Below are 13,394 nucleotides of genomic sequence, written 5' to 3' on the forward strand. Positions count from 1 at the left end.
CAAAGGCCATCTGTGAAAAAGGAGTTTTCAGAGCAAATTATTAATGTAGGGGCAGCTGGGTGGCTCAGAAGATTGAGCACCAGGCCTAGAAACAGGAGGTCCTGGTCCAGGAGTGGCCTCAGACACTTCCTAGCTGTGTGACCCTGGGCAAGTCACTTAACCCCCATTGCCTAGTCCTTACCACTCTTCTGCCTTGGAACCAATATATAGTATTGATTTTAATGTGGAAATTAAGTGTTTAATGAAAAAATAGTAATGTAAATAAGATTCCATGCAGTCACATAGCCTATTGAAGAAGGCAAAGCATTTTAAGCATTCATGAAAAACTCTAGCATTGGTTGAATAAAACTATCTATTATGTACAAGTGTTTTCTTATCTACTCAATAACATAGATTAGGCAGACCACTGGCAACATTTTGCTGGATATAGTTTTGGGGTTTGGCAGGAGGAGTTAGTCCAGACATATAATTTCCTTGATGTAGGAACTTCTATTTAGGGTTTCCTTACATCTACCAATGAAGATTAATAACTGTTTTACAACTTATAATGTTAGAGAGTCACCTGAGAGTTGAGTGATTTGTCCAGGGGAAGTCAGCCAGAGTGGCAGAGATAGGATTTGAACCCAGGTCTTCTTCATGATTCCAGAAATATCTCCCTATCTGCTATGCTTTGCTGGGTTTGGGTTGTATTAATATACTTGAAAGTAATAAAATTATAATTCTTTGCAAATATTCTATAATTCTTATTTTTAATTTATTAAAACCATTTTCCCTTCTCCCTATTCTGAATTAGTAAATTTTTAAAGCCATTTACTAATTAACACATCTTTAAAATACTTGTTTGAGGAAGGAGATTAATTAAATGCTTTAGGTTTGGAGTTTTTTTTATGTTTGTAAAGAGTCAGTTTGGAACCTGAGAGAATGAATAGTAGCATTCCAAAAGTTTAAGAATCACTAAGCTGGATATGCTAAGTGATCTATCTCAGTGACAATATCTAATGTGAATTTTCAGAAATGTGACTTAGAATCAAATTATGACATTGTGTTTCTAGTTTCTCAATGTAGTGACCTGTTATTCTTTCTCTAGTATGTAATTAAATGGGAATAACGACAAAATCTCAGAAACTGTAAGAGTAGAACAGTCACTGTATTTTGAAATTAGTCACAAAAAGAGTAGTGCTCATCATTATAGTCATCCCTTTATGACATTCACCTGATTTACATGATTTATCTGAGTGTTTAATAACAGCCCTATGTAATTTTATCCCCAACAGATTGATGAACTCCCAGAGGGAGCTGTGAAGCCTCCAGCAAATAAGTATCCAATCTTCTTTTTTGGCACCCATGAAACGTAAGTCAACAAAAGGGCCATATTCTTTAAAAACAAATGTCTTATGAAATTACAGCTTTTGGCTTTAATCTATAATATGTTGTTGATGAAGGAGCTACAACTTGACATGCTATCAAAACCAGTTTGATCAAAAAAGAAGCAATTTTCATTGGAAGACATTTGAAATAATAAACATCTCTATCTTAGGGCCTGAATGTCTTTGGTATTGAATGGTTTTACTTCTTCAGCTAGATATTGATGGTAACATGTGGCCCCACATTCTTAATTCTTATCTCGAGAGAAGCCTTGCCCAGACCTTGTATACTTGAGGCTGGTGCGCTGTGATACTTCTGGAAAGAAACTGCATCCTCAGTATCATCTTCCCCTTTGCCTGGTGGACCCTCAAGAATAAGACAGCTATGAACACAGCTGCTAATGGTAGGCTTTGAGGTATACAAAATACTTCTTGGGATTCTTTTACATCTCATTAGAAATTTCAAACTTCTTATCTATCACAACTTCTGCTTTCACACACCAACAAAATTATTGTAGAGTATTTTACCTGAAATACTTAACCTCACAAGATTGTTGTGATAATCAAATGAAATATTGTACAGAAAGCATTTTGTAAACTTTAAAGTTTATAAATGTCAGCTGATATTATTCCTCACCTCTCCCCTTAATGTAATAGAATTTGGGGACTGGTCTTTGAGATCATCTAGTTTAGCCTTTTAAGAAAGCATTAGTGGGGCAGCTGGGTAGCTCAGTGGAGTGAGAGTCAGGCCTAGAGACAGGAGGTCCTAGGTTCAAATCTAGCCTCAGACACTTCCCAGCTGTGTGACCCTGGGCAAGTCACTTGACCCCCATTGCCTACCCTTACCACTTTTCCACTTATGAGACAATACACCGAAGTACAAGGGTTAAAAAAAAAAAAGAAAAAGAAAAAGAAAAAGAAAAGAAAGCATTAGATGGGAAATGTTGCTCTAACAAAGTATGTCACTTTCCTCACCAAATGAAATATGAACCTGCTCCGCTATCCAGAACAGGAAGTAAAATGAATTAAGAAAGTACTTCAAGAATCTCTACATCCAAATTTTAGCAGCAGTCAGAATGCTTGACTATATTTGTCAGGAATTATTATTACACATTTTTAAAAAGCACATGCCCCTTCCAAGCCTCCCCAGCAGCCCCTGCTTAAATATCTCATCATTGTTTTGAACTTTGTTTCTCAAACTCACAGAGGACTTGACTTTTTTCCTTGTTTTGATTGTCTCATCTTTGACTGCCTCACACTAAGTTGGACTCTCCTTCTCTTCCTTCCCTTTTTAAGTACACTGCTAGATCACCTTGCTTTTCAGCACATCCTTGAAACATTTCTTTTGCACACATATATGATTGCTCCACTTCAACTCGTCACTGGAAAGCTCTTCAGGCATTCTGCTTCCATCCATTCCCTTTGTAGGAAAAAACCCCACGGAGCATTGCCTTAGTGCTGCTGGCCTGGCTATGATCCAAAAGCTTGTTGATCTTGTCTCTAGATAAGGTTCAATAGAGCTAGAGGATAAAGATGATAAAAGAACTCCTTAAGAATCTGAATATGGAGCCTTGGATAAGTCCAGGCCTCAGAACTACAGAGCCCCTCCAGACACTGCCATTTGGTAAAAACCCCTTTTGGTTAGAAGTTTTATGCTGCATTGATTATTCTCACCTTCTTAATGATATGCTGCCTTTTTCATTCCACTCTCAGAAATCCTCAGCTGATAAGCACTTTATTAGACACAGTGATGTTTAAGAGGCAGCTTACAACTCTGTTTTGTAGATATGTATTTAGAAGCTAGCTATAGGTCAGGGAACTGACATCTACTATTACATAGGTACACATGCATGTATGTGGACATTTGGAGAAATACAACAAACATATAGGTACAGGTAAACCTTTGGATGGGAAATCAGACTCGGGGAAAATCACCCTGTGTTCCCTTCTCCTTACCATATTTATATAATAATAGTAGCTAGCATTTAAATGATACCTACTATGTGCTGAGCATTATGCTAAGTGCTTTACAATTATTATCCCATTTGAAACTCATGAAGAATGCTAGGATGTAGGTTCCTGTTATTATCCCTATTTTACAGAAGAGGAAACTGAGGCAAACAACAGCTAAATGACTTGGTCAAAGTCACAGAACTGGTAAGAACCTGAGGCTAGATTTTAATTCAGGTCTTCCTGACTTCAGACCCAACACTTTATCCACTGGGCCATCTAGCTGACCCAAATGAAATCTAGTTAAAATGGATTTGGAAGGCAGACTTAAGGGGGAAATATATACCAAAGCAGTAGTGTTCAGCCTAAGACATATGTACAGAAGAAGGAAGAAGGGTGTTATTACCAAATGACCAGCTTTCATTTCTTCACTTTTTTATGTGCCAATTGGGTACCTTACATCATTCTATCCATTTGTCCACCCTACCTCCTTCTCTCCTTAGTCCCTGGCTCCCCATAGTTTCTGTGACTTGTTATATATTTTTTCTGTCACAATGCAGGACTCTCCAAAGCATAGAGCCTGGAGATAGTTTCCCAAAACTTGTCATACACCAGGAATGATTCCTTGAACAAGCAGATAAATGGTTTATATACTCAAAGGAGTGAGAGGCTGAATGAGTAGATATGTAAGTGGTAATATATGAAGCCTAGGTGGGAGAGTTGATAATAAGTAAGAGTGTCTTACCGGGCTCTTGCTTTCTTATATAAGTACTTCCAATTATTCTTTATCATTAAGCCTCTGATCTGACCTGGAGAGGATAATCAGATGTCCTGGGGGCTGAAGCAGAGGTTATAACTGATCAGGCAAAAACAAGCTCAGATGGTCCAGAATCAACAGGGGTTCAAGACAATAAGGGATTAGGTGGAACCCATGGTAGTCCCCAGCAGTGAAGTACAAAGTTGTAGTAACAGATTAAGCAAAAGATAGAAAGACAATCTGACAGTGTTGATTTAGTGTAGTCAAAAAAAATTTTTATGAGTTTATTTGTTGGTTAATTAAATTTTATTATTTTCTTGATTGATTTAAATGTATTATTTATTATTTAAATGTATTATTTTATAATATATAATATATAATTATATATAACATGTAATATATAATATATAATTTATTTAAATTAAATAAAGTTATTATTTGAATGAATTAAATTAATTAATTGGTTGGGATTGATTAAATTTAAATTCATTGGTTAATTAAAATTTCCAGGTATCTCATCCCCTCCCTGCACTATAGAAGGCATCACCCAACAAAAAAATATACATAAATTATGTCTTTTGGTTTTTGTTTATCATTTCTTTCTCTCGAGTTAGACATTCACAAGCTATTCTTCAAATATTAATTCCATAGCTGTATATAATGTTCTCTTGGTTCTTCTTATTTCACTCTTCATAATTAATGCAATTCTTTCCAAGTTTTTTTAAACTCACCTGGTCATCATTTCTAATAGCATAGTAGTATTCCATCACAATCATATACCACATCTTTTTCAGCCATTCCCCAATTGATGGGCATCCCTTCATTTTCTGGTTCTTTGCCACCTCAAAAAGAGCTGCTATAAATATTTTGGAACATACAAGTTCTTTTCCTTTTCCCCTGATTTCCTTGGGAAACAGATCCAAAAGTAGTATTGTTGAGTATAAGAATATATATAGTTTTTTAACTCTTTAAGAATAATTCCAAATTGTTCTCCAAAATCAGCTTGCAGTTCCACTAACAGTGCATTAGTCGCCATTATTCCACATCCCCTCCAACATTTGTCATTTTCCCCTTTTATCATTTTAGCCAAACTGAATATGAAATGATATTTCAGAAAATATTGCTTTGATTTGCATTTCTCTAATGAGTAGTGATTTAGAGCATTTTTTCACATGCCTACATATGGCTTTGGTTTCTTCTTCCAAAAACTGTCCATCTTTTGACCACTGATCAATTGAAGAATAGCTGGAGTGCAGTCAAATTGTTAAAAACAAATGCAATGATAATACATATATAACCCAGATCAAATTGCTTATCATCTATGGGAGGGGGAAAAGAAGGAAGAGAGGGAGACAATTTGGATCTTATAAGTTCTGAAAACATATGTTGAAAGTTGTTATAACATCTACTTGGGAAAATATTTTTAAATGAACAAGTAAACAAACAAAAACATATGCAGCTATCCCTGCATCCACCCTAAGATATCACAGTTTCAAGGCACCTTCACCATCCTGGTTATCCTGCTCAAAATGCTCTACCAACTTGTCATTGTAGCTCATGTGAGGCTTTTCTGAGACTTCCCCTAAAGCAAGTCTTTGTAGGTTTAAATAAACTTCAACTCATTAATTAAAATGTATGTCTGCTGCAGAGAAAAATTCTTCTACATAGGTCCATAACCTTTCAGTATTGTCATTCATACATTTCAGCCCATTCAACAAAGATTTAAGTGGTAGGTGCTGTACAGGATTTAAAAAAAGTCATGGTCCTTACTTTTAAGGAGCTAATAATCTAAGAGAAATAAGACATAGAATTATAGACTTAGAGCTGGAAAAGATCTTGAGTCCAATACCCGCTTTCTATAGATGAAATGCATGCCAAAGAAGTTAAGTAGGTTGCCCAGGGTTTTACAGCTAGCAGGGGATCAAGGCAGGAGTTAAATCCAGATCACTGAGATACCTTAACCACTTCCTAATTCAAGGAGAGGGTATCCATAGCTTCAGAGAGTTTGCTTTATCAGATCTAGGTAGTATAGTTCCTAGAATCACAGAACAACTCAGAATCTCTGAGATGGAAGAGACCTCAGTGAACGGTAGTCCAAAATATAGCTGAACAAGACTTTACCCTAGATCAATGATGGACAAACTACAGCCCGCCGGCCAGATGTTGCTCCCTGAAATGTTCTATCTGGCTGCCCAACATTATTCCTAATCTGACGAATACAATGAGTAGGATACAATACAATGAAACTTGGAAAAGTTGCCTTAGAAACAGACTGACAGATGAGCATTTCCTTTCCTTTGGCCCCCTCTTTAAAAAGTTTGCCCATCACTGCTCTAGATCATATCCAATAAGTGGTTATTTAGTCTTTTTTTAGAACCTCAAGAGGATGGAGGAACTCATAATCTCCCCAAATATTCCATTCTGTTTGGAATAGCACTCATTATTAGAAAGGTTTTTTTGTTTCATCAAGCCTAAATTTCCTTCTCTGAAACTATTATTCTATCTAGTTCTGTTTTCTTGTGTCAGAAAGTGTGGTGTTGTGAAAAAAACTCTGGAGTTAAGAGGACCTGGGTTTTAATCCTGTGAACAACTTACTTAACATCCCTGGAACTCAGTCTCTTCCTCTATAAAATAAGGGATTGGAGCAGATGGCTTCAGAGGCTTCTTCTAAATCTATGATCTTCTGAATCAAATCCCATGACAGCCCTTCAGAGATTTGAAAATAATTATCATGTCTTCCCCCTAGACACCCACAGTTATTTTATCTGTTCTAATATGCTACAATTGTAAGTTCCCATCACCCAACTGCTCTCCAGTTTATCAATGTTCTTCCAAAAAAATTGGTACCCAGAACTAAACACAATACTTCAAATGTATGAACACAACAGAGTATAATGACACTCACCATAGTTTAAGACATTCTGACTCTCAATGCAAACTAAGATTGAATAGCTTTTTTAGCTGGCATATCGCATTATTTGATTCATTCTGAACTTACAGGATACCCACTCAAATAACTTAAATTATTCATTTGAAATATTATTGATTGGAATTTTCTCCACTAGAAATGTGGGACTTGGTCCTGACATTCCTTTGAACAGACTGTGAACTTCTTGAAAGCAGGGACTCTGCATTTCTTCAAATCTCTAAGGCTTATTTATTAGCATAATGCCAGGGCACAGAGTCAGTGCTTAAAAATGTTTATTGATTAGCTGACTTCAAAAGCCAATTTGATCTTATGACAAATTATTTGTGTTCCTCTCTCTGTGGTGTTTCATGTGTCATAGATTGGGAAGGGAAGAGTGAACTAGTGTATCCAAGCAGGACAGTTAAGCAAAACAAAACTGACACCTTGACCGTATCTAACAGCATATGCCTCATTAGGTACCTTCTTTACAAAGAAGAGGGAGATTGGTTTCATCAGTTGACTGGTCTTTGCACTAATCTATGCTGAGATTTCTTTGAATGTTTTTCCCTTTACATTGCTATCATTATTAATTTGAAGAAATTTGCTAACATAATACATTGTATTTTCTTTGTATTTATTCTCCTTTAAACTTATTCTGTATGCTTGTATCTGTATTATATTTTCAAATTTCTCTTAATTCTTTAAAGTTATCATTTCTTGTGGCACAATAATCTATTATTCATATACCATAGACACCTGCTTCATTTCCAGTTTCTTGCTGCCACAAAAAGTATTGCTCTAAATATTTTGGGAAGTTTCCCCCAGTAGTGGTATTCCTAGACCAAAGGAAATTCTAAATATTTTTCAAGGTCCAATTCAAATTCAATTTCCTAAATGAAACATCTCTTAACTACTCCAAGACACTTTTATCTGTCCCCATCCCCTGAGTTTCTCTAACAGTTAAAAGCCTTTAAAAATAATTAAACTTTTACATTATGCTGCAATTGTTGCAAATGTGTTTATCTTGTCTTCCCAAGCTAGATTATAAATTCCTTTAAGCACAAGGATGTATGATGTCTTTTTTTTCTTCTGTATCTCTAATAGCACCTATCAAACTTCTTCATTATAAAGAGACATTAATTAAATACTTTGTGCTATTGCTGCTAAAAAAGGCTCAGTTCTTAAATTGTATTAGAAGTATCATATCCAGATTATAGAAATTAATAGTTTCATTATATACTTTTTTAAAAGCCCATACCTTCCCACTGGGTATCTTCTTTTTCCCCCCTTAGCATCAATTCTAAGACAGAAGAGCAGCAATGGCTAGTCAATTGGGATTGAGTGACTTGCCCGGAGTCATGTAGCTAGGAAGTGTCTGAGACCAGCTTTGTCTCTCTAGCCACTGTGCTACCTAGCTACCCCTTTGTTATAAAGAAAATTTTTAACCTTATCTTTTGTTTTAAAATCAATACTAAGTATTAGTTCCAAAGCAAAAGAGCAGTAAGGGCTAGGCAATTGGGGTTAAGTGACTTGCTCAGGTTCATACAGCTAGAAAATGTCAGAGGCCAGATTTGAATTCAGGACCTCCCACCTCCAGGTCCAATTCTGTATCCACTAAGCCACTCAGCTGCCCCCTCATTATATACTATTTAAAAATTATTTTATTTTATTTTTTTATTTTTTATTGTCATGCAAAACACTCTTTCATACTGGTCATTGTTGTAAGAGCAAAGTCATACATAGCCAAAACTCCAAAACTAAGCTAAAGATACAATGATGTGAAAGATGATTCCAACAGTACCTTCTCTGGAGGTAGATAGCATTCCCTGTCATAAGTCTTTCAAGATTGTCTCAGATCATTGAATTCCTAAGAGTAGCCACATTTTCACAGATAATCATCCTCCAATATTGCTTTCCAGCTTTTTCTGAAATCATCTTATCTATTCTATTACCAACATGTGCCACAATTTGTTCAGCCATTCCCCAATTGATGGACATCCCCTCAATTTCCAATTATTCGCTACCACAAAAAGAGCAGCTATAAATATTTTTGTATGAGTGAGTCATTTACCCTTTTTTCTTATCTCTTTGGGATATAAACCCAGTGGTGGCATTACTGGATCAAAGGTTATGTACAGTTTTATAGCCCTTTGGGTATAGTTCCAAACTGCCCTCCAGAATGGTTGGATCAATTCACAACTCAACCAGAAATGCATTAATGTTCCAATTTTGCCACATTCCCTTTAATGTTTACCACTTTCATTTACTTCCATGCTGGCCAATCTGATGGGTGTAAGGTGGTACCTCAGCATTGCTTTGATTTGCATTTCTCTAATCAAGAGTGATTTAGAACATTTTTTCATATGATTATTGATCACTTTGATTTCTTCATCTGAAAAGTACTTGTTCATAGCCTTTGACCATTTGTCAATTGGGGAATGGCTTGTATTTTTTATAAATTTGACTTAGTTCTCTATAAATTTGAGAAATTAGACATTTATCAGAGACATTTGTTATAAAAATTTTCTTAGTTTGTTTTTTCCCTCCTATCTTGGTTAGATTAGTTTTGTTTGTACAAAAGTCTTTTAATTTAATATAATTAGAATTATTAATTTTACACATTTTAATGCTCTACATCTCTTGTTTGGTCATACATCCTTCCCTTCTCCAGAGATCTCCCAAGTAAACTATTCTGTGTTCCCCTGATTTAGTTATAGTATCACTCTTTATATCTGAATCATATATCCATTTTGACCTTATCTTGATCTATATCTAGCTTCTGCCATAGTTTAACAATTTTCCCAGCAGTTTTTGTTAAAGAGTGAATTCTTATTCCAAAAGCTGGGATCTTTCAGTTTATCAAACACTAGGTTGTTAGTCACTTACCCCTGTATATTATCTAATTTGCACCATTGATCTACCATTCTGTTCCTTAGCCAGGACCAGATTGTTTTGATGATTGTTGCTTTATCATACAGTTTGAGATCTGGTACTTCTCGGCTTCATTCCTTCACATTTTTTTTTGTTCATTCCCTTGATATTCTTGACCTTTTGTTCTTACAGATGAATTTTGTTATTATTTTTCTAGTTCTATGAAATAATTATTTGGTAGTTTGATTGGTATGACACTGAATGAATAAATTAATTTAGGTAGAATTGTCATTTTTATTATATTAGCTTGGCCTACTCAGGACCAATGAATATTTTTCCATTTGTTTAGATCTGACTTTTTTGTGTGAAAAGTGTTATATAATTGTGTTCACATAATTCATTTTGGCCTTGGCAAGTAGATTCCCAGGTATTTTATATTGTTTAGAGTAATTTTAAATGGAATTTCTCTTTCTAACTCTTACTGCTGGACTTTGTTGGTAATATATAGAAATGTTGATTATTTATGTGGATTTATTTTGTATCCTGCAACTTTACTAAAGTTATTATTTCATCTAGTTTTTTAGTTGATTCTCTAGTATTCCCTAGGTAAACCATCATATCATCTGTGAAGAGTGAAAGTTTAGTTTCTTCATTGCCTACTTTAATGCCTTCAGTTTCTTTTTCTTTCCTTATTGCTTAAGCTAGCATTTCTAGTACAATATTAAATAATATTGATGATAATGGGTATCTTTGCTTCACCCTGATCCCTTATCAGGAAGGCTTCTAACTTATCCCCATTGCAGATGATACTTGCCGAAGTTTTAGGTATATAGTACTTATCATATTAAGGAAAGACCCATTTATTCTCATGATTTCTAGTGTTTTTAATAAGAATTGGTGGTGTATTTTGTCAAAGGCTTTTTCTGCATCTATTAAAATAATTATGTGTTTCTGTTAGTTTGATTATTGATATGGTTAATTATGCTGATAGTTTTCCTAATCATTATATAATTTTAATCTACTATCTGGAATATTGAGTTCAATAATGAGTAAATACATTTTTGGAGGAACCTTGACAAACTAGTGGATAGAAATCAAATATAGTGATTGATTTGCAGACTGTACTATTGAAGGAATGTGGAAGAAATTGGAATTATTTAGAGGAAGGAAGACAGGAAAATATGACAATATTTAAATATTTAAAGAGAAAAAATGTTTAAAGAAAAAGAAAATATATTTTCTATTGCTCCAGAATGTAAAAGAACCAATGGTAAAGGAATGTTCTTGTTCAGCATAAGAAAGAACTTTTTACTAACCAGTCTCAAGTCAGTAAGCATTCATGGAGTGCATACTCTGTAGTGGGCACTGGGCTAAGCCCTGGGGAGATGAATACAAGCAGAGTAAAGATGGGGCCTGTCCTCCAGGAGGTTATATTTTAATTGGGAAGACAACAGATAAAAGGAAGTAGACAAGGGGGAGAGAAAACACAAAAAGGAAGCTACCAAGAAGGTGCTTGATGCTGGGGAAGTTGTCCAGGGTCACAGAGCCTCTACATGTCTTCAGGGAAGTTGAACTTGCTTAGGTCTTTCTGGCTCCAAGGCCAGCACTCCGTCTACTGGGCCATGCTGCAATGAGTCTCAAATAGATGAAAAATAAAAAAATTGGTCTGAGACTAGAATTCATCAATCCATTCTTTCAACACCTACTTATGAAGCAGCTGCTGTAAACACAACACCGAGTTGGGAGGAGTGGTCTTAAGAAGTGATATGGATTAGGGGCAGCCAAATAGGCGGTGGATAGAGCACCAAGCCTGGAGTCTGGAGGATCTGGTTTCCAGGCTGGCCTCAGAGACTTCCTAGCTGTGTTATTCTGAACAAGTCACTTAACTCAACTGCCAGCCTTAGAAATAATACTAAGACAGAAGGTTTGGATTTGAAGAAGAAAAAGAAGGAGGAGGAGATAAGGATTACTAGTTTGTGTGTTTGTCTTTCTGGTGAACTACCTTAGAGTACTTGTTTCTTAAAATGTACCAGTTACTTGCCTGACAAGTATTTTTAAAATTAGAATGTGTACATTGAGTTCTTCAAAGAAAAATAACTTAGATGGTTTGCTGTTGATTTTTTGATATATTACATTTGAAAAGAGACTTCTCATGTCTTTTTTGCAGAGCATTTCTGGGGCCCAAAGACCTTTTCCCATATAAAGAATATAAAGATAAGTTTGGAAAGTCCAACAAGAGAAAAGGATTTAATGAAGGTTTGTGGGAAATAGAAAATAATCCTGGAGTCAAGTTTACTGGATACCAGGTAAATAATTTATATGGTTTTCCTTCATATCTCATCTCCTAGTTTTAGCTTTTATGCTGTAATGATCTTGTGCAGGCATATATTCTTTCTGCTAATTGGTTGATTACCTACTAGGAACACAAACTCTCTATTCCAGAAGACCAGCTAAAATTTTCAGTAAATAGTACTCCTAATGCTGCAGCTGACTATGACTTTAATGTGCCGGTTTCCATCATCAAAACTTGCTTGGTCCAGGGGGCAGCTGGGTAGCTCAGTGGATTGAGAGCCAGGCCTAGAGACAGGAGGTCCTAGGTCCAAATCTGGCCTCAGCCACTTCCCAGCTGTGTGACCCTGGGCAAGTCACTTGACCCCCATTGCCCACCCTTACCACTCTTCCACCTATGAGACAATACACCGAAGTACAGGGGTTTAAAAAATATATTTAAAAAAAAAAAAAACTTGCTTGGTCCCCTCAGAGTTAGAGCATCTTCATCTGATCATCATTGTTTAAGTGGCTACTGGAAGAAATCCTTTCTGCCAGACCTTTCTCTCCAGAGCCCTAAGAATAAGTCAAGCTGTTTCTAAGTAAAATGACTAAACTATAGCCATTTCTTTTTTTTAATATTTAATAATTTTTATTTTTTAGAAAAGTTAACATGGTTATATGATTCATATTCTTACTTTCCCCTTCACCCCCGACCCCGACCTCCCCTCCCATAGCCAATGCGCATTTCCACTGGTTTATAGCCATTTCTTATGACCATTTTGATATGAATATGTGTGCCCATGGTACTTTGCACAATGTAATTAGCTGATCTTTTACTATTTTTCAGGCAATTCAGCAACAGAGCTCTTCAGAAACTGAGGGTGAAGGAGGGAACACTGCAGATGCCAGCAGTGAGGAAGAAGGCGATAGAGTAGAAGAAGATGGAAAAGGCAAAAGAAAGAATGAAAAGGCTGGCTCAAAACGGAAAAAATCATACACTTCAAAGGTTATAGAGGAGCTTTTCCCATTGTTATTAATGTCACATGCACGATAAAAGCATGTTCCCTTCTGGTCTGCTTAGTCACTAACAGGTGTTTGATGGGTGCCTACTCTATGTATAGCCCTGGGCTAAGCCCTTTGGAGAATTCAAAAGCTGTAGGCAACATGGTCTTGCTGCCCAGAAGTGAAAGCTCTAGCCATAGAATAAGATTCTGTATTTGTCATTCTACAGAAATATAAAATTTAATGACATACAACTCACCAGATGAGATAA

At 35.8% G+C, this 13,394-nt stretch overlaps 1 protein-coding gene across 1 annotated transcript in view; it reads left to right on the forward strand.

The window, feature by feature from the left end:
- The window catches only part of HDGFL3 (HDGF like 3), a 96,502-nt gene that overhangs the window by 57,974 nt on the left and 25,134 nt on the right, over positions 1-13,394 (forward strand). Inside the window, exons 2-4 of the mRNA XM_044660159.1 lie at positions 1,269-1,351; positions 12,018-12,156; positions 12,969-13,127. Of these exons, the coding sequence (XP_044516094.1) occupies positions 1,269-1,351; positions 12,018-12,156; positions 12,969-13,127 (381 nt within the window). The remainder of the gene's footprint in view (positions 1-1,268; positions 1,352-12,017; positions 12,157-12,968; positions 13,128-13,394) is intronic.

The sequence above is a fragment of the Gracilinanus agilis genome, chromosome 2 (genome assembly GCF_016433145.1).
Source record: "Gracilinanus agilis isolate LMUSP501 chromosome 2, AgileGrace, whole genome shotgun sequence".
NCBI classification, from domain to species: domain Eukaryota; kingdom Metazoa; phylum Chordata; class Mammalia; order Didelphimorphia; family Didelphidae; genus Gracilinanus; species Gracilinanus agilis.